The 21,920-nt window shown below is 43.9% G+C and overlaps 1 protein-coding gene across 5 annotated transcripts; it reads left to right on the top strand.

The window, feature by feature from the left end:
• Nucleotides 1-885: 885 nt before the first annotated feature.
• Nucleotides 886-20,171, top strand: aftpha (aftiphilin a). 5 transcript variants are annotated; one of them, XM_062033050.1, is made up of 11 exons: nucleotides 886-1,165; nucleotides 6,196-7,535; nucleotides 7,742-7,872; nucleotides 11,298-11,427; nucleotides 11,486-11,542; nucleotides 12,207-12,359; nucleotides 14,117-14,177; nucleotides 18,974-19,057; nucleotides 19,170-19,293; nucleotides 19,355-19,439; nucleotides 19,566-20,171. In XM_062033050.1, exons 2-11 carry the CDS (start codon nucleotides 6,219-6,221, stop codon nucleotides 19,593-19,595), a joined length of 2,172 nt encoding a protein of 723 aa, XP_061889034.1. In that variant the 5' UTR covers nucleotides 886-1,165; nucleotides 6,196-6,218; the 3' UTR covers nucleotides 19,596-20,171. The 5 variants fall into 5 exon arrangements, with proteins under 5 accessions (XP_061889034.1, XP_061889032.1, XP_061889030.1 ...); XM_062033048.1 differs by having other exon boundaries at nucleotides 888-1,165; nucleotides 19,355-19,527; nucleotides 19,706-20,168; XM_062033046.1 differs by having other exon boundaries at nucleotides 890-1,165; nucleotides 19,355-20,168.
• Nucleotides 20,172-21,920: the final 1,749 nt, after the last annotated feature.

The following is a 21,920-nucleotide window of genomic DNA, read 5'->3' as shown; positions in this document are numbered from 1 at the left end:
AAATTGTACCATATAAACTAGTGCACTACACTGAAATTGTACCATATAAACTAGTGTACTACACTGAAATTGTACCATATAAACTAGTGTACTACACTGAGATTGTACCATATAAACGAGTGTACTACACTGAAATTGTACCATACAAACGAGTGTACTACACTGAAATTGTACCATACAAACGAGTGTACTACACTGAAATTTTACCATAAAAACGAGTGTACTACACTGAAATTGTACCATATAAAATAGTGTACTTCACTGAAATTGTACCATATAAACTAGTGTACTACACTGAAATTGTACCATATAAACTAGTGTACTACACTGAAATTGTACTTTTAATAAAATGTTTACTCTCATGATTACAACCTTTCTAAATATACAATAATGATACCCTGCTGGTAAATGTATTGTAAAGATCATGCATGACTGTTTATCTCATAATTACGACTTTTGTTGCTACAATTGTGTTAAAGAAATATTTCCAGACCGGAAAGGGGTGGAATTAAATAAACTCTGCTTCTTCCTACTCCTTTTCGGACATGTTAGAATGTAAACATGTTCGAAACATCACTATGTTATTATTTTCTTTCATTGTTGTTGTTGTTGTTGTTGTTGTTGTTTCTTTTTCTTCTTCTCCTCCTTTTAACATGTCTCAAATGAATATTTTGCAATACAACATATTGACGATATATGTTGTTCATCTCATTATTTCCATTTTTTTGAATGTCGACTTTTCCTCTCATAATTTCGACTTTTCACGTTATAATTGTAACCTATTTTTATGGACTTCCGCTCTTAGCGCCTTCAAAATAAGAGCTCAAGGCATGTACTGTATAACAGCTTATAACAGGAACTTAACATCACAAAGAGGCAAGTCCATACAAATAGGTCACATAATGATGACTTATATTCCGTATGTTGAAGCTGTGATGAAAAATGAAAAGTTAGTGGCGTCGAGGCGGTCGTCGCTGCCGCGGTGCATGCTGGGAGAGCAGAGGCCGGGCAGCAGCAGCAGCAGCTAAGCAGCTACAGCCGGCACACAACCTTCACTTTGGGCTCACTTTCAGCCTCCTCGCCCCGCTCGCCTTCGTCCATCGCACCTCTGTGGACTGTACGCGGCTTCACCCGAGTCATGGATGCGTGTGGCCGGAGCGGCAAGGTCGGTAAAAGAGTTAGTTGGGACCGACAAAACAGCTGCTGTCAAACTAGCCGAGTCAAGCTAGGCGGACGCTGCTATGCTAGCCGCTTGTTGAGTTAGCTGCGCAGTGACGACACTTTTATAACTCAACGTCACTTTTTTCCTCAACTTGTCTGCCATTCACACACACACACACAACAACAACAACGACGACGACGCTGTTTGTTGTCGTGGAGAAGTCAAGCGGAAAGAGAAGGTTGTTGTGGTGAGTCTGAGACACCTGCAGCAACATGCTAGCTAGTTAGCACTTCCGCCCCATGCTATGCTGGTTCTTTTTTAACATTTTATAAACATTTATTTATAAATTGCAACATTTACAAAAACTGTTGAGAAATAATAATCTAAATAAGTACAAAAACAGTACGAAAACAGCGCTAGGGGGTTGTAAACTCAACAAAGTAACAACTAGAATGCAATATATATATATATATATATATATATATATATATATATATATATATATATATATATATATATATATATATATATATATATGACATAGGCTCACACAATTTCAGTAAATCATTTAAATTTGGAGCACATCATCATTTTCACAGCTTTTTTGGTTGTTAGAGGTAGAGAGTGTTTAAACATAGAGTTCTTATTCTTTTTTCCATCCATCCATTTTCTTCCACTTATCCGAGGTCGGGTCGCGGGGGCAGCAGCCTAAGCAGAGAAGCCCAGACTTCCCTCTCCCCAGCCACTTGGTCCAGCTCCTCCCGGGGGATCCCGAGGCGTTCCCAGGCCAGCCGGGAGACATAGTCTTCCCAACGTGTCCTGGGTCTTCCCCGTGGCTTCCTACCGGTCGGACCATCCCTAAACACCTCCCTAGGGAGGCGTTAGGTGGCATCCTGACCAGATGCCTAAACCACCTCATCTGGCTCCTCTCCATTGTGGAGGAGCAGCGGCTTTACTCTGAGTTCCTCCCGGATGACAGAGCTTCTCACCCTATCTCTAAGGGAGAGTCCCGCCACCCGACGGAGGGAACTCATATGGGCCGCTTGTACCCGTGATCTTGTCCTTTCGGTCATAACCCAAAGATCATGACCATAGGTGAGGATGGGAACGTAGATCGACCGGTAAATTGAGAGCTTTGCCTTCCAGCTCAGCTCCTTCTTCACCACAACGGATCGATACAGCGTCCGCATTACTGAAGACGCCGTACCGATCCTCCGCCTGTTGATCTCACGATCCACTCTTCCCTCTCTCGTGAACAAGACTCCGGGGTACTTGAACTCCTCCACTTGGGGCAGGGTCTCCTCCCCAACCCGGAGAACAAATAAATATATATACATATATATATATATATATATATGTATATATTGGTTGTTGTTAGAGGTAGAGAGTGTTTAAATGTAGAGTTCTAATTCTTTTTTAAAGGCACAAAAAACAGGTCGGGTATTGAGAAACGTACTTTTATGAATATAAAACTTAGCCAATTTTATAATGAGGTTGCGCAGATAAAATTCCTTTTGAAATTTTTTTTCATACAGTGTAAATCCAAATAGCACATCTTTTAAAACAAAGCACAAATTTGTCATGAATATTGTCCTCGTCCTAGTTCTTGCCTCGTGATAACAAGACAACATCTCGTCATGCTGCATGGGAACTGTCTCTTTCTCCTCTCGCCTGTTGCTCGTCGACCACAAGTGAGCAAATAAGTGTCAAAGTCTGCCAACTTGATTTCAGTTTGTTGGAGAAAAGCAAGCAAGTTGTGGAGTTCTCGAAATGAACAACATGTTGAGGTCGCCATAAAGTCAAATATCGCGACCCCAAAAGGGACAAGCGGTAGAAAATGGATGGATGGATGTTGCTCGTCTTACATAAGGATTGTGAATGATGGGCAACATTCCAGTAAAGTGCGGCTCCCCTTTAAGGACTTGTTTGGATTATTTATGTTATGTGAGGGTAATGATGCTGGAACATCTTTTTGTATGCATTCTAACTCGTGAATAAACGCTAGCAAGAGTCAGCTAACAGTGGAGCCATTAGGAGTCGCTCCATTCCGCCTATAAAGCGCTCTAAAAATATTCAAAAACCTCCATCAGGGTTTTATATTCAAGCTGCAAGTATATATGTAATGTAGTAACTTTTATACTAACATGTAATATATACATGATGTAAGTACATATGTAATGTAGTAACATTCATAATAACATGTAATATATACATGATGTAAGTATATATGTAATGTAGTAACATTCATAATAACATGTAATATATACATGATGTAAGTATATATGTCATGTAGTAACATTCATAATAATATGTAATATATACATGATGTAAGTATATATGTAATGTAGTAACATTCATAATAACATGTAATATATACATGATGTAAGTATATATGTCATGTAGTAACATTCATAATAATATGTAATATATACATGATGTAAGTATATATGTAATGTAGTAACATTCATAATAACATGTAATATATACATGATGTAAGTATATATGTCATGTAGTAACATTCATAATAACATGTAATATATACATGATGTAAGTATATATGTCATTTAGTAACATTCATAATAACATGTAATATATACATGATGTAAGTATATATGTCATGTAGTAACATTCATAATAACATGTAATATATACATGATGTAAGTATATGTCATTTAGTAACATTCATAATAACATGTAATATATACATGATGTAAGTATATATGTCATATAGTAACATTCATAATAGCATGTAATATATACATGATGTAAGTATATATGTAATGTAGTAACATTCATAATAACATAATATATACATGATGTAAGTATATATGTCATGTAGTAACATTCATAATAACATGTAATATATACATGATGTAAGTATATATGTCATGTAGTAACATTCATAATAACATGTAATATATACATGATGTAAGTATATATGTCATGTAGTAACATTCATAATAACATGTAATATATACATGATGTAAGTATATATGTCATGTAGTAACATTCATAATAACACATAATATATACATGATGTAAGTATATATGTCATGTAGTAACATTCATAATAACATGTAATATATACATGATGTAAGTATATATGTCATGTAGTAACATTCATAATAACACGTAATATATACATGATGTAAGTATATATGTCATGTAGTAATATTCATAATAACATGTAATATATACATGATGTAAGTATATATGTCATGTAGTAACATTCATAATAACATGTAATATATACATGATGTAAGTATATGTCATGTAGTAACATTCATAATAACATGTAATATATACATGATGTAAGTATATATGTCATGTAGTAACATTCATAATAACATGTAATATATACATGATGTAAGTAACTATGTAATGTAGTAACATTAGTAATAACATTTAATATATACATGATGTAAGTATATATGTAATGTAGTAACATTCATAATAACATGTAATATATACATGATGTAAGTATATATGTCATGTAGTAATATTCATAATAACATGTAATATATACATGATGTAAGTATATATGTCATGTAGTAACATTCATAATATGTAATACTGTATATACATGATGTAAGTATATATGTCATGTAGTAACATTCATAATAACATGTAATATATACATGATGTAAGTACATATGTAATGTAGTAACATTCATAATAACATGTAATATATACATGATGTAAGTATATATGTCATGTAGTAACATTCATAATAACATGTAATATATACATGATGTAAGTATATATGTCATGTAGTAATATTCATAATAACATGTAATATATACATGATGTAAGTATATATGTCATGTAGTAACGTTCATAATAACATGTAATATATACATGATGTAAGTATATATGTGGGCTCTGTACCGAGGATGTCGTTGTGGCTTGTACAGCCCTTTGAGACACTTGTGATTTAGGGCTATATAAATAAACATTGATTGATTGATTGATGTCATGTAGTAACATTCATAATAACATGTAATATATACATGATGTAAGTATATATGTCATGTAGTAACATTCATAATAGCATGTAATATATACATGATGTAAGTATATATGTCATGTAGTAACATTCATAATAACATGTAATATATACATGATGTAAGTATATATGTCATGTAGTAACATTCATAATAACATATAATATATACATGATGTAAGTATATGTCATGTAGTAACATTCATAATAACATGTAATATATACTTGATGTAAGTATATATGTCATGTAGTAACATTCATAATAACATGTAATATATACATGATGTAAGTATATATGTCATGTAGTAGCATTCATAATATGTAATACTGTATATACATGATGTAAGTATATATGTCATGTAGTAACATTCATAATAACATGTAATATATACATGATGTAAGTATATATGTAATGTAGTAACATTCATACTAACATGTAATATATACATGATGTAAGTATATATGTCATGTAGTAACATTCATACTAACATGTAATATATACATGATGTAAGTATTTATGTCATGTAGTAACATTCATAATAAATTGTAATATATACATGATGTAAGTATATATGTCATGTAGTAACATTCATACTAACATGTAATGTATACATGATGTAAGTATATATGTAATATAGTAACTTTCATAATAACATGTATTATTCACGAAGTATTGCTAATACTCATTTATATTCAGGTCATGACATGTAAATGGAGTATTGTTAACGCTTTTTAGAGGACTTTATGAGCGCAATAGTGTACTCTCATTAGCCACCTCTTACTTGCCATATTTTACGACTTAGAATGCGTAAAAAAAGAAAAACACGTGTCCTACACAAAGATTGCAAATGATAGGCAACATTTAAAAAAGTGCAGTTCCCCTTTAAGATGATTGTTTTTCATGTCTTCTGTTGCTTTGTTTACTTCCACTTGTTGTTGTTGTTGTTGTGTGTAATATTGCATTTACCTAACAATAATATATTTCTATGGTGTTTGGTCGCCATGGTGACGCCTCCTTTGCCGGTCTCAGGTGTAGCAGGACGACTGGTCACCATGGAGCCTGACGTCATCCGCCTGTACTCGTCGTCTCCGCCCCCCATGGAGGACGCCGATGAAGAGGACGACGAGTTCGGCGACTTCGGCACCTTCTCCGCCGTGTCCGCCAGCGTCAGCTTCAGCGACTTGGACACGCCCACTTCTTTCAACCAGACGCAAGCGCTGGCTGCCACCTCGCCCCCGGAGCTCCTCAACGGAGGCGGGGTGTTGAGGGTCGGCCACAGCGGCCCCCCCGCCGAGTCCAAGGCCAAAGGCCCCGGGGTCCTCAGAAGCTCAGAGTGGACCGCTATAAAGACAGCGGACGCTCACGTCAATGGCGGCGACGACGAGGTCCTGACAAACGGCTTTGCGAGCTCGGACATTCGGCGAAGTCCACAAAGTTCTGTCCACTGTCCCGCCAGCGAGGACACAGGAAGTGTCGACAGCCTGGAGGCGGAGTTTGCGGACTTCGCCGCTTTCTCCGATGCAGAACACGCAGACGTCCACGCCTCGGCGGACCTCGTCAGCGACACGCACAGAACTGGGCCCGCCTCACCCGAGTCTGCGTCTATTCCTGCTGAGGAATCACGTGACCCGGACGCCACGCCGAGGGACGCAGACTTTGCACACGAGCTCGCCGCCTCCACTTGCACAAAGCAACCTCTCGTTGTCAACGGGGAGTCCGACGATGGCGCCGCCACCTCGCCGCACACGGACAACGACAAGGAGGGCGGGCCGTCAGACCAGAGGAGCTCAGAGACCGAGACGGAAACCGAGACCTCGTTAGGGCGGCCGCTGTCAACGGACGCTCTGGAGGAGTATGGCGACATGAGCACGACGGGCTCAACGCCCTCGCCGCCCCTCCTTGAAGAGACCACCACCCCCGCCAACCACAGCCAGCTGGCAGAGGACGAGGACGACGATGACTTTGGGGACTTTGGAGACGCAGTAGGCGACCGACCGCAAGTCCAACATGAACAGCAGCGGTCGCAGAGCTCTGCCATGTCGCCGGAAGCTGAGGGGGCGGAGCTTGATGACGAATTTGGTGACTTCAACTCTCCTAAATTTGACCGTGGAGCCACAGAGGAGGGAGGAGCCTCCTTCGCCTCCAGCAGCAGCTTCGGAAACTTCAGCTCGGCCGCCGACGCCGGATGGAGCGCCTTTGAGGAGACGGAGCATGGGGCGGCGCCGGAGAAAGAGGAGGAGTCGACATCTGGCGAGTCGTCGTGGGCGGCGTTCGGCTCAGAGAGTACCACCCTCCCTGTGGAGGACGTTGAGGAGGCGTGGCACCAGGCAGAAGTGTCCTCCTGCGACCTGGAGAGCGGCGGACAGACGGTGAGTGACTTCCTGTTTGCAATGATGATGTCGCTCTTTAGTCAATAGCTGGTAACTTGTGATTGGCTGGTAAACCAGGAAGTGTGATATCATACTTGACATCTTTACACACTCACCCAGACAGGAAGTGAGGTCCGGTGCAGGCTCCGCCCCCAAGAAGGCCATTTATTCAGTGAAGATGTCTCACTCTGTTTGTTTGGCTGTAGGAGGCGCTGTGGAGTCGTGTGGAGAAATTGTTTGAGAGCAGCTTCCCCTCGGCCTCCATCTCCCCTGTGGAGGAGCAGGTGGTGTCCCTCAGAGTCCTGCTGGGGCCCCCGGACAACCAGGAAGTCACCAGGTTAGCATTAGCTTCTGACTGCTCCTGTCTCATGTCCTCATGTCTCGTGTCTTCTTGTCCTCGTGTCTCATGCTTACTTGTCCTCATGTCTTCTTGTCTCATGTCCTTCTTGTCTCGTGTCTTCTTGTCTTCTTGTCTCATGTCCTTCTTGTCTCGTGTCTTCTTGTCCTCATGTCTTCTTGTCTCATGTCTTGTCTCATGTCCTTATTGTCTCATATCTTGTTTCGTGTCTTCTTGTCCTCATGCCTTCTTGTCTTATGTCTTGTCTCGTGTCCTTCTTGTCTCATGTCTTGTCTCGTGTCTTCTTGTCCTCATGTCCTTCTTGTCTCATGTCTTGTCTCGTGTCTTCTTGTCCTCATGTCTTCTTTTCATCGTGTCTTCTTTTCATCGTGTCTTCTTGTCCTCGTGTCTTCTTGTCCTCGTGTCTCATGTCTTCTTGTCCTCGTGTCTTCTTGTCCTCATGTCTTCTTGTCCTCGTGTCTTCTTGTCCTCGTGTCTTCTTGTCCTTGTGTCTCATGTCTTCTTGTCCTCATCTCTTCTTGTCCTCATGTCTTCTTATCCTCATGTCTTTTTGTCTCATGTCTTCTAATCCTCATATCCTCGTGTCTTCTTGTCCCCGTCCTTCTTGTCTCATGTCTTCTTGTCCTCATGTCTTTTTGTTTCATGTCTTCTTGTCCCCGTCCTTATCTCATGTATTTTTGTCTAATGTCTTCTTGTCCCCGTCCTTCTTGTCTCATGTCCTCATGTCTTCTTGTCTCATGTCTTCTTGTCCTCGTCCTCATCCTTATTGTCTCATGTCTTCTTGTCCTCATGTCTTCTTGTCTCATGTCTTTTTGTCTTGTCTTCTTGTCCTCGTCCTTCTTGTCTCATGTGTTCTTGTCCTCGTCCTTATTGTCTCATGTCTTCATGTCTTCTTGTCTCATGTCTTCGATTTTCATGTCTTCTTGTCCTCGTGTCTTATTGACTCAGGCTTCTTGTCCTCGTCCTTCTTGTCTCATGTCTTCTTGTCCTCATGTCTTCTTGTCCTCATGTCTTCTTCTCTCATGTCTTTTTGTCTCATGTCTTCTTGTCTCATGTCTTCTTGTCCTTGTCCTTCTTGTCTCATGTCTTCTTGTCCTCATCCTTATTGTCTCATGGCCTAATGTCTTCTTGTCCTCATGTCTTCTTGTCTCATGTCTTTTTGTCTCATGTCTTCTTGTTTCATGTCTTCTTGTCCTCATGTCTTCTTGTCTCATGTCTTATTGTCTTCGTCCTTCTTTTCTCATGTCTTCTTGTCCTTGTACTTCTTGTCTCATGTGTTCTTGTCTCATGTTTTTGTGTTTCATGTCTTCTTGTCCTTGTGTCTTCTTGTCCTCGCCCTTCTTGTCTCATGTCTTCTTGTCTCATGTCTTCTTGTCCTCAAGTCTTCTTGTCTCGTGTCTTCTTGTCCTCATATGTTCTTGTGTCATGTCTTCTTGTGTCATGTCTTCTTGTCCTCGTCCTACCTTGTCTCATGTTTTCATGTCCTCATGTCTTCGTGTCTCATTTCTTCTTGTCTCTTGTCTTATTGTCCTAGTACTTCTTGTCTCATGTCTTCTTGTCCTCATCCTTATTGTCTCATGTCCACATGTCTTCTTGTCTCATGTCTTCGTGTTTCATGTCTTCTTGTCCTTGTGTCTTCTTGTCTCATGCTTCTTGTCCTCGTCCTTCTTGTCTCATGTCTTCTTGTCCTCAAGTCTTCTTGTCCTCATATCATCTTGTCCTCATGTCTTCTTGTCTCATGTCTTCTTGTGTCATGTCTTTTTGTCCTCATGTCTTCTTGTCCTCGTCCTACCTTGTCTCATGTTTTCATGTCTTCTTGTCTCATGTCTTCGTGTCTCATGTCTTCTTGTCCTTGTGTCTTCTTGTCTCATGCTTCTTGTCCACGTTCTTCTTGTCCTCATGTCTTCTTATCCTCTTGTCCTAATATCTTCTTGTCCTCATGTCTTCTTGTCCTAATAACTTATTGTCCTCATATATTCTTGTCCTCATGTCTTCTTGTCCTCGTCCTTATTGTCTCATGTCTTCTTGTCATCATGTCTTCTTGTCTCATGTCTTCTTGTCCTCATGTCTTCTTGTCTCATGTCTTTGTGTTTCATATCTTTTTGTCCTCCTGTCTTCTTGTCTCATGCTTCTTGTCCTCATCCTTTTTGTCTCATGTCTTCTTGTCTCGTGTCTTCTTGTCTCATGTCTTTCTTGTCTCATGTCCTTCTTGTCTCGTGTCTTCTTGTCTCATATCTTCTTGTCTCTTGGCGGTATAGCTCGGTTGGTAGAGTGGCCGTGCCAGCAACTTGAGGGTTCCAGGTTCGATCCCCGCTTCCGCCATCCTAGTCCCTGCCGTTGTGTCCTTGGGCAAGACACTTTACCCACCTGCTCCCAGTGCCACCCACACTGGTTTAAATGTAACTTAGATATTGGGTTTCACTATGTAAAGCGCTTTGAGTCACTAGAGAAAAAGCGCTATATAAATATAATTCACTTCACTTCACTTCATTTCTTCGTGTTTCATGTCTTCTTGTCTCATATCTTCTTGTCGTCCTGTCTTCTAGTCTCATTTCTTTGTGTTTCATGTCTTCTTGTCTCATGTCCTTCTTGTCTCATGTCTTCTTGTCCATGTCTTCTTGTCTCATGTCCTTCTTGTCTCGTGTCTTCTTGTCGTCATGTCTTCTTGTCTCATGTCTTGTCTCATGTCCTTCTTGTCTCATGTCTTCTTGTCCATGTCTTCTTGTCTCATGTCCTTCTTGTCTCGTGTCTTCTTGTCGTCATGTCTTCTTGTCTCATGTCTTGTCTCATGTCCTTCTTGTCTCATGTCCTTCTTGTCTCATGTCTTGTCTCGTGTCTTCTTGTCGTCATGTCTTCTTGTCTCATGTCTTGTCTCATGTCTTCTTGTTTCATGTCCTTCTTGTCTCACGTCTTGTCTCATGTCTTCTTGTCGTCATGTCTTTTTGTCTCATTTCTTCGTGTTTCATGTCTTCTTGTCTCATGTCTTCTTGTCGTCATGTCTTCTTGTCTCATTTTTTTGTGTTTCATGTCTTCTTGTCTCATGTCCTTTTTGTCTCATGTCTTCTTGTCCATGTCTTCTTGTCTCATGTCCTTCTTGTCTCGTGTCTTCTTGTCGTCATGTCTTCTTGTCTCATGTCCTTCTTGTCTCATGTCCTTCTTGTCTCATGTCTTGTCTCGTGTCTTCTTGTCCTCATGTCTTCTTGTCTCATGTCTTGTCTCATGTCCTTCTTGTCTCATGTCTTGTCTCGTGTCTTCTTGTCCTCATGTCTTCTTGTCTCATGTCTTGTCTCATGTCTTGTCCTCATGTCTTCTTGTCTCAGGTCCTTCTTGTCTCATGTCTTGTCTCGTGTCTTCTTGTCCTCATGTCTGTGTTCTCTCATGTCTTGATGCCCTGTGTGGTGCAGAGTGCTGCATGGCGGTGTGTGGACACAGCTGGAAGACACGGATGAGGCGGTGGGTCTGAGACATCAGTGGGGAGGTTCCTACTGCAACAAGACGCTGCTGGGCTGCTTGGGCATCGACACACGGAACATTGTAAGGAAGTACATCCTCTCATTACACCATCTTTGCTTGACATCATTTCTCTTTGCAGTTGTTCACGGGACAGAAGAAGCAGCCGGTCATTGTGCCCATGTACGCCGCCAGCCTGGTAGGCACACACACACACACACACACACACACACACACACACACACACACACACACACACACACACACACACACACACACTGACACACACACACACACTGACACACACATATATTGACACGCACACACACACTGACACACACATACATTGACACACACACACACATTGACACACTGACACACATATATTGACACGCACACACACACACACACATACATTGACACACACACACACATTGACACACATATATTGACACGCACACACACACACACACACTGACACACACATACATTGACACACACACATTGACACACTGACACACACATACATTGACGCACACACACTGACACACACACATATACATTGACACAAACACACTCAGACACACACATACATTGACACACATACACGCACGCACACTGACACACATACATTGACACACACGCACACATACTGACACACACGCACACACACACTGACACACACACATTGACACACACGCACACATACTGACACACACATTCATTGACACACGCACACATACACTGACACACACACACACACACACATACATACACTGAGACACAAAGACACACACAGACACACAGAAGTACGTGCAGGTAGTGAGGTGTGTGTGTGTGTGTGTGTGTGTGTGTGTCCACAGGGGATGCTGGAACCCACCAAAGAGCCGATGAAGATCGTCTCAGCAGCAGAGATGATCGCCTCCATCGCACAAGCACCATCTTCATCTTCATCATCATCATCATCATCATCATGTCCTCCAGGGACTAACTCGTCTTCCTCTCAGGCAGTGCAGGTGTGAACATGTCTCATGTGTCACCTCTCACGTCTCATGTGTTGTGTCACCTCTGATGTGTCACCTCTCACGTCTCATGTGTTATGTGTCACCTCTCATGTGTTATGTGTCACCTCTCATGTGTCCTGTGTCACCTCTCATGTATCACCTCTCATGTCTCATGTCACGTCTCATGTGTCATGTGTCACCTCTCATGTATAACCTCTCATGTCACGTCTCATGTGTCATGTATAACCTCTCATGTGTCACCTCTCATGTACCACCTCTCATGTGTCACCTCTCATGTCTCATGTCACGTCTCATGTGTTATGTGTCACCTCTCATGTGTCCTGTGTCACCTCTCATGTGTCATGTCACGTCTCATGTGTCATGTATCACCTCTCATGTGTCATGTGTCACCTCATGTGTCACCTCTCATGTCTCATGTCACGTCTCATGTGTCATGTATCAACTCTCATGTCTCATGTGTCACCTCTCATGTGTCACCTCTCATGTGTCATCTCTCATGTCTCTTGTGTCACCTCTCATGTATCACCTCTCATGTCTCATGTCACGTCTCGTGTGTCATCTCTCATGTCTCTTGTGTCACCTCTCATGTCACGTCTCGTGTGTCATCTCTCATGTCTTATGTGTCACCTCTCATGTGTCATCTCTCGTGTCCTGTGTCACCTCTCATGTCTCATCTCACCTCTCATGTCTCATGTGTCCTGTGTCACCTCTCATGTATCACCTCTCATGTGTCATGTGTCACCTCTCATGTCTCATCTCACCTCTCATGTCTCATGTGTCCTGTGTCACCTCTCATGTATCACCTCTCATGTGTCATGTGTCACCTCTCATGTCCTGTGTCGCCTCTCATGTCTTGTGTCACCTCTCATGTGTCACCTTTCATGTGTCACTTCTCATGTCTTGTGTCACCATGTGTCACCTTTCATATGTCCTGTGTCACCTCTCGTGTCCTGTGTCACCTCTCATGTCTTCTGTCACCTCTCATGTGTCACCTTTCATGTGTCATGTGTCACCTCATGTCTTGTGTCACCTCATGTGTCACCTTTCATGTGTCACCTCTCGTGTCCTGTGTCACCTCATGTCTCATGTGTCACCTCTCATGTGTCATGTCTCATGTGTCCAGTGTCACCTCTCATGTCTCATGTATCACCTCTCATGTGTCACCTCTCATGTGTCATGTGTCACCTCTCGTGTCCTGTGTCACCTCTCGTCTCATGTGTCACCACTCATGTGTCATGTCTCATGTATTCTGTGTCACCTCTCATGTGTCACGTCTCATGTGTCACGTCTCACGCCTCACGTGTCAAGTCTCATGTGTCACGTCTCATGTGTCACGTCTCACGCCTCATGTGTCACGTCTCATGTGTCACGTCTCACGTGTCACGTCTCATGTGTCATGTCTCACATGTCACGTCTCATGTCTCATGTGTCACGTCTCATGTGTCACCTCTCATGTGTCATGTGTCACCTCTCGTGTCCTGTGTCACCTCTCATGTCTCATGTGTCACCACTCATGTGTCATGTCTCATGTATCCTGTGTCACGTCTCATGTGTCACGTCTCATGTGTCACGTCTCACGTGTCAAGTCTCATGTGTCACGTCTCATGTGTCACGTCTCACGTGTAACGTCTCACGCCTCATGTCACGTCTCATGTGTAACGTGTCACGTCTCATGTGTCATGTCTCACGTGTCACGTCTCATGTCTCATGTGTCACGTCTCATGTGTCACGTCTCATGTGTCCCACAGGAGGCGCTCCCCCCTGTCCAGTTTGACTGGAGCAGCAGTGGCCTTACAAACCCATTGGACGGTAGGTGGCCCCTCCCTCCTTCGACCCGCCTCTTCTCCTTCTTCCTCCTGGTTAATGTTTCCTCCTGGTGAACGTTCAGGAACGTTTCCTCCTGGTAAACGTTTCCTCCTGGTGTATGTTCAGGAACGTTTCCTCCGGGTGAACGTTTCCTCCTGGTGTACGTTTCCTCCTGGTGAATGTTTCCTCCTGGTAAATGTTTAGAAATGTTTCCTCCTGGTGAATGTTTCCTCCTGGTAAACATTCAGGAATGTTTCCTCCTGGTGAACGTTTCCTCCTGGTGAACGTTCAGGAACGTTTCCTCCTGGTGAATGTTTCCTCCTGGTGAACGTTCAGGAACATTTCCTCCAGGTGAATGTTTCCTCCTGGTTAACATTCAGGAATGTTTCCTCCTGGTGAACGTTCAGGAAAGTTTCCTCCTGGTGAATGTTTCCTCCTGGTAAATGTTTAAGAATGTTTCCTCCTGGTGAATGTTTCCTCCTGGTAAACATTCAGGAATGTTTCCTCCTGGTGAACGTTCAGGAACGTTTCCTCCTGGTGAATGTTTCCTCCTGGTGAACGTTCAGGAACGTTTCCTTCTGGTGAACGTTCAGGAATCTTTCCTCCTGGTGTACGTTTCCTCCTGGTGAACGTTTCCTCCTGGTGAACGTTCAAGAACATTTCCTCCAGGTGAATGTTTCCTCCTGGTAAACATTCAGGAATGTTTCCTCCTGGTGAACGTTCAGGAAAGTTTTCTCCTGGTGAATGTTTCCTCCTGGTGAACGTTCAGGAACGTTTCCTCCTGGTGAACGTTCAGGAACCTTTCCTCCTGGTGAACGTTTCCTCCGGGTGAACGTTTTCCTCCGGGTGAACGTTTCCTCCTGGTAAATGTTTAGGAACGTTTCCTCCTGGTGAATGTTTCCTCCTGGTAAACATTCAGGAATGTTTCCTCCTGGTGAACGTTTCCTCCTGGTGAACGTTCAGGAACGTTTTCTCCTGGTGAATGTTTCCTCCTGGTGAACGTTCAGGAACGTTTCCTCCTGGTGAACGTTCAGGAACCTTTCCTCCTGGTGAACGTTTCCTCCGGGTGAACGTTTCCTCCGGGTGAATGTTTCCTCCGGGTGAACGTTCAGGAACGTTTCCTCCGGGTGAAAGTTCAAGAACGTTTCCTCCTGGTGAACATTTAGGAACGTTTCCTCTTGGTGAACGTTCAGGAACGTTTCCTCCTGGTGAATGTTCAGGAATGTTTCTTCCTGGTGAATGTTTCCTCCTGGTGAACGTTTAGGAACGTTTCCTCCTGGTGAATGTTCAGGAACGTTTTTCTTCCTGGTGAACGTTCAGAAACGTTTCCTCCTGGTAAATGTTTCCTCCTGGTGAACGTTCAGGAATGTTTCCTCCTGGTGAATGTTTCCTCCTGGTGAACGTTCAGGAATGTTTCTTCCTGGTGAATGTTTCCTCCTGGTGAACGTTCAGGAATGTTTCCTCCTGGTGAACGTTCAGGAATGTTTCTTCCTGGTGAATGTTTCCTCCTGGTGTACGTTCAGGAACGTTTCCTCCTTGTGAACGTTTCCTCCGGGTGAACGTTTCCTCCGGGTCAACATTCAGGAACGTTTCCTCCTGAACTTTTCCTCCTGGTGAATGTTTCCTCCTGGTGAACGTTCATGAACGTTTTCTCCTGTGAATGTTTCCTCCTGGTGAACATTCAGGAATGTTTCCTCCTGGTGAATGTTTCGTCCTGGTGTACGTTCAGGAATGTTTCCTCCTGGTGAACGTTTCCTCCGGGTGAACATTCAGGAACGTTTCCTCCTGGTGAACGTTCAGGAACTTTTCCTCCTGGTGAATGTTTCCTCCTGGTGAACGTTCATGAACGTTTTCTCCTGGTGAATGTTTCCTCCTGGTGAACATTCAGGAATGTTTCCTCCTGGTGAATGTTTCGTCCTGGTGTACGTTCAGGAATGTTTCCTCCTGGTGAACGTTTCCTCCGGGTGAACGTTTCTTCCGGGTGAATGTTTCCTCCGGGTGAACGTTCAGGAACGTTTCCTCCTGGTGAACGTTCAGAAACGTTTCCTCCTGGTGAATGTTTCCTCCTGGTGAACGTTCAGGAATGTTTCCTCCTGGTGAATGTTTCCTCCTGGTGAACGTTTCCTCCTAGTGAACGTTTCCTCCTGGTGAACGTTCAGGAACGTTTCCTCCTAGTGAAAGTTTCCTCCTGGTGAATGTTCAGGAACGTTTCCTCCTGGTAAATGTTTCCTCCTGGTGAACGTTCAGGAATGTTTCCTTCTGGTGAATGTTTCCTCCTGGTGAACGTTCAGGAATGTTTCCTCCTGGTGAATGTTTCCTCCTGGTGAACGTTCAGGAATGTTTCTTCCTGGTGAATGTTTCCTCCTGGTGAACGTTCAGGAATGTTTCCTCCTGGTGAACGTTCAGGAATGTTTCTTCCTGGTGAATGTTTCCTCCTGGTGTACGTTCAGGAACGTTTCCTCCTTGTGAACGTTTCCTCCGGGTGAACGTTTCCTCCGGGTCAACATTCAGGAACGTTTCCTCCTGAACTTTTCCTCCTGGTGAATGTTTCCTCCTGGTGAACGTTCATGAACGTTTTCTCCTGTGAATGTTTCCTCCTGGTGAACATTCAGGAATGTTTCCTCCTGGTGAATGTTTCGTCCTGGTGTACGTTCAGGAATGTTTCCTCCTGGTGAACGTTTCCTCCGGGTGAACATTCAGGAACGTTTCCTCCTGGTGAACGTTCAGGAACTTTTCCTCCTGGTGAATGTTTCCTCCTGGTGAACGTTCATGAACGTTTTCTCCTGGTGAATGTTTCCTCCTGGTGAACATTCAGGAATGTTTCCTCCTGGTGAATGTTTCGTCCTGGTGTACGTTCAGGAATGTTTCCTCCTGGTGAACGTTTCCTCCGGGTGAACGTTTCTTCCGGGTGAATGTTTCCTCCGGGTGAACGTTCAGGAACGTTTCCTCCTGGTGAACGTTCAGAAACGTTTCCTCCTGGTGAATGTTTCCTCCTGGTGAACGTTCAGGAATGTTTCCTCCTGGTGAATGTTTCCTCCTGGTGAACGTTTCCTCCTAGTGAACGTTTCCTCCTGGTGAACGTTCAGGAACGTTTCCTCCTAGTGAAAGTTTCCTCCTGGTGAATGTTCAGGAACGTTTCCTCCTGGTAAATGTTTCCTCCTGGTGAACGTTCAGGAATGTTTCCTTCTGGTGAATGTTTCCTCCTGGTGAACGTTCAGAAACTTTTCCTCCTGGTGAACGTTCAGGAACGTTTCCTCCTGGTGAACGTTCAGGAACGTTTCCTCCTGGTGAACGTTCAGGAACGTTTCCTCCTGGTGAACGTTCAGGATCGTTTCCTCCTGGTGAACGTTCAGGAACGTTTCCTCCTGGTGAATGTTTCCTCCTGGTGAACGTTCAGGAATGTTTCTTCCTGGTGAATGTTTCCTCCTGGTGAACGTTCAGGAATGTTTCCTCCTGGTGAACGTTCAGGAATGTTTCTTCCTGGTGAATGTTTCCTCCTGGTGTACGTTCAGGAATGTTTCCTCCTGGTGAATGTTTCCTCCTGGTGAACGTTCAGAAACTTTTCCTCCTGGTGAACGTTCAGGAACGTTTCCTCCTGGTGAACGTTCAGGAACGTTTCCTCCTGGTGAACGTTCAGGAACGTTTCCTCCTGGTGAACGTTCAGGAACGTTTCCTCCTGGTGAACGTTTAGGAACGTTTCCTCCTGGTGAATGTTTCCTCCGGGTGAACGTTCAGGAACGTTTCCTCCTGGTGAATGATTCCTCCTGGTGAATGTTACCTCCTGGTGAACGTTCAGGAACGTTTCCTCCTGGTGAATTTTTCCTCCTGGTGAACGTTTCCTCCGGGTGTATGTTTCCTCCGAGTGAACATTTCCTCCTGGTGAACGTTCAGGAACGTTTCCTCCTGGTGAATGTTTCCACCTGGTAAACATTCAGGAATGTTTCCTCCTGGTGAACGTTCAGGAAAGTTTCCTCCTGGTGAATGTTTCCTCCTGAGAAACGTTCAGGAACGTTTCCTCCTGGTGAACGTTTCATCTGGGTGTATGTTTCCTCCAGGTGAACATTTCCTCCGGGTGAACGTTTCCTCCTGGTAATTGTTTCCTCCTGGTGAACGTTCAGGAACGTTTCCTCCAGGTGAATGTTTCCTCCTGGTAAACATTCAGGAATGTTTCCTCATGGTGAGCGTTCAAGAAAGTTTCCTTCTGGTGAATGTTTCCTCCTGGTAAACGTTCAGGAACGTTTCCTCCTGGTGAATGTTTCCTCCTGGTAAACGTTCAGGAATGTTTCCTCCTGGTGAAAGTTTCATCTGGGTGTATGTTTCCTCCGGGTGAACGTTTCCTCCCGGTAAACAGTTCCTCCTGGTGAACGTTCAGGAACTTTTCCTCCAGGTGAATGTATCCTTCTCGTAAACATTCAGGAATGTTTACTCCTAGTGAACGTTCAGGAAAGTGTCCTCCTGGTGAATGTTTCCTCCTGGTAAATGTTTAGGAACGTTTCCTCCTGGTGAATGTTTCCTCCTGGTAAACATTCAGGAATGTTTCTTCCTGGTGAACGTTTCCTCCTGGTGAACGTTCAGGAACGTTTCCTCCTGGTGAATGTTTCCTCCTGGTAAACATTCAGGAATGTTTCCTCCTGGTGAATGTTTCCTCCTGGTGAACGTTCAGGAACGTTTCCTCCTGGTGAACGTTCAGGAACGTTTCCTCCTGGTGAATGTTCAGGAACGTTTCCTCCTGGTGAACTCTGCCCCTGATTGTGTGAGGTGGACTTTGGTCTTCATGTGTGTTCTCTTCCTGGACGCAGCCAATGGCGGCTCCTTCCTCTTGAACCTGGACTTCTTTGGTCCTGTGGACGATTCAGGCTTCACCTGCTCGCCCTCCATCCCAGGTCAGCAGCCGTCATGGCCGCCTTCCTCTTCCTCTTCCTCTTCCTCTCCTCCGTCGGCCGCCTCGCTCCGGACCTACGAGTCCTCGCCGTGTCACACCTTTTTGTCTGGCAGGTGTGGACCCGGAGCTGTTTGAGCTGACCACGGCCAAGATGGACCCCGCTGGCGCCGGCAGCCGCGTGGTGGACGCCTTCGCCCGCCTGATGTCCACCATGGAGAAGACCAGCACTTCCGCCAGGTCACCTCCCGCTCACTCAACTGCAGAGAGCAGCGGGCGCTGATTGACCTTTGCTCCACAGGAAGTTGAGGAAGGACGAGAACTTGAGCGAAGAGGCCGCCGACGTCATCGCCCGCCTCCCCGACCTGACCTTCATGTCCGCCAAGGTGCTGATGTTCCCCACCACGCTCACGCCGCTGGCCTCCCAAGCCACGCCAGACTGAAGACTAAACATTCCCCTCATACTTTTATTTTGTAAGTCACTCTCTTCCTTTTTTTCTCTTTGATCCCAGCATTTATCCCGACAGCAAAGCAGGAAGTGACGTCACTTCCTGCTTTTGCTGCCCATTTCCTGTCTGGCTGAGTGAGGGTGTACATGATCAGGGAAGTGGCATCAATATCCAATCAATACTTTGATTTATTCTATTTATAGACTTGAATGTTTCATCTTCAGTGCACGTGCCTCGTGCAACAGCAGCTGGCGGGAAAGCCACGCCTCCGTCCTGCGTGTGTGTGTGTGTGTGTGTGTGTGTGTGTGTGTGTGTGTGTGTGTGTGTGTCGGGGTCAAACCACTGAGGTTGTGTAACGAAGGGACCAATTAGGACTTTGCACTTTGTGAAGGTGACATGTTGTGCTGACTGTACAAAAGGAAGAGACTTCCTGTGGAATCACTGAAGAGCGGTCAGTTGTCACGCATGCCGGCTCTTCATTTCACAATAAAAGTCATTTAAGAGGAACAAACGTTTCCTGTCATTGGCCAGGAAGGAACGCTAACTTTCTTAGCATTAGCGCTGAGGTGTCAAACCTTTTTTTATTGAGGCTGCCCCCAGAAGGCCACATGACTCATTGACCACGTGACGGCCAAATGACATTACGTGGAAGACCACAATGAATGAATGGCAGGCTGATTTAAATGACACTACAGGCCACTTTTGGGGCAGTATAGCTCGGGTGGTAGAGTGGCCGTGCCAGCAACTTGAGGGTTGCAGGTTCGATCCCCGCTTCCGCCATCCTAGTCACTGCTGTTGTGTCCTTGGGCAAGACACTTTACCCACCTGCTCCCAGTGCCACCCACTCTGGTTTAAATGTAACTTAGATATTGGGTTTCACTATGTAAAGCGCTTTGAGTCACTAGAGAAAAGCGCTATATAAATATAATTCACTTCACTTCACTTTAAATGATGTGGCAAACCACATTGGATAACATGACATTAAATGATGTGGAAGACCACATGAATGAATGGCGGGCCGATTTAAATTACGCTACAGGCCATTTTAAATGATGTGGCAAACCACATTGGATGACATGACATCATTAAATGACGTAGAAGACCACATGAATGAATGGCGGGTCGCTTTAAATGACACTACAGGCCACTTTAAATGATGTGGCAAACCACCTTGGATAACATGACATTAAATGATGTGGAAGACCACATGAATGAATGGCGGGCCGAATTAAATTACGCTACAGGCCATTTTAAATGATGTGGCAAACCACATTGGATGACATGACATCATTAAATGACGTAGAAGACCACATGAATGAATGGCGGGTCGCTTTAAATGACACTACAGGCCACTTTAAATGATGTGGCAAACCACCTTGGATAACATGACATTAAATGATGTGGAAGACCACATGAATGAATGGCGGGCCGAATTAAATTACGCTACAGGCCATTTTAAATGATGTGGCAAACCACATTGGATGACATGACATCATTAAATGACGTAGAAGACCACATGAATGAATGGCGGGCCACTTTAAATTACGCTACAGGCTACGTTAAATGATGTGGCAAACCACATTGGATGACATGACATCATTAAATGATGTGGAAGACCACATGAATGAATGGCGGGCCACTTTAAAATACGCTACAGGCCACATTAAATGATGTGGCAAACCACATTGGATGACATGACATCATTAAATGATGTGGAAGACCACATGAATGAATGGCGGGCCACTTTAAAATACGCTACAGGCCACATTAAAAGATGTGGCAAACCATGACATGACATCATTAAATGACGTGGAAGACCACATGAATGAATGGCGGGCCACTTTAAATTACGCTACAGGCCACTTTAAATGATGTAGCAAACCACATTGGATGACATGACATCATTAAATGATGTGGAAGACCACATGAATGAATGGCGGGCCACTTTAAAATACGCTACAGGCCAATTTAAATGATGTGGCAAACCATGACATGACATCATTAAATGATGTGGAAGACCACATGAATGAATGGCGGGCCACTTTAAATTACGCTACAGGCCACTTTAAATGATGTAGCAAACCACATTGGATGACATGACAATAAATAATGTGGAAGACCACATTAATGAATGGCGGGCCGCCTTAAATGACGCTACAGGCCACTTTAAATGAAGTGGCAAACCACATTGGATGACATGACATCATTAAATGACGTGGAAGACCACATGAATGAATGGCGGGCCACTTTAAATTACGCTACAGGCCACTTTAAATGATGTAGCAAACCACATTGGATGACATGACAATAAATGATGTGGAAGACCACATGAATGAATGGCGGGCTGCCTTAAATGACGCTACAGGCCAATTTTAATGAAGTGGCAAACCACATTGGATGACATGACATCATTAAATG

Source organism: Entelurus aequoreus, linkage group LG22, assembly GCF_033978785.1.
Source record: "Entelurus aequoreus isolate RoL-2023_Sb linkage group LG22, RoL_Eaeq_v1.1, whole genome shotgun sequence".
Taxonomy (NCBI): Eukaryota; Metazoa; Chordata; class Actinopteri; order Syngnathiformes; family Syngnathidae; genus Entelurus; species Entelurus aequoreus.
This window is presented reverse-complemented; position numbering and strand designations above follow the sequence as displayed.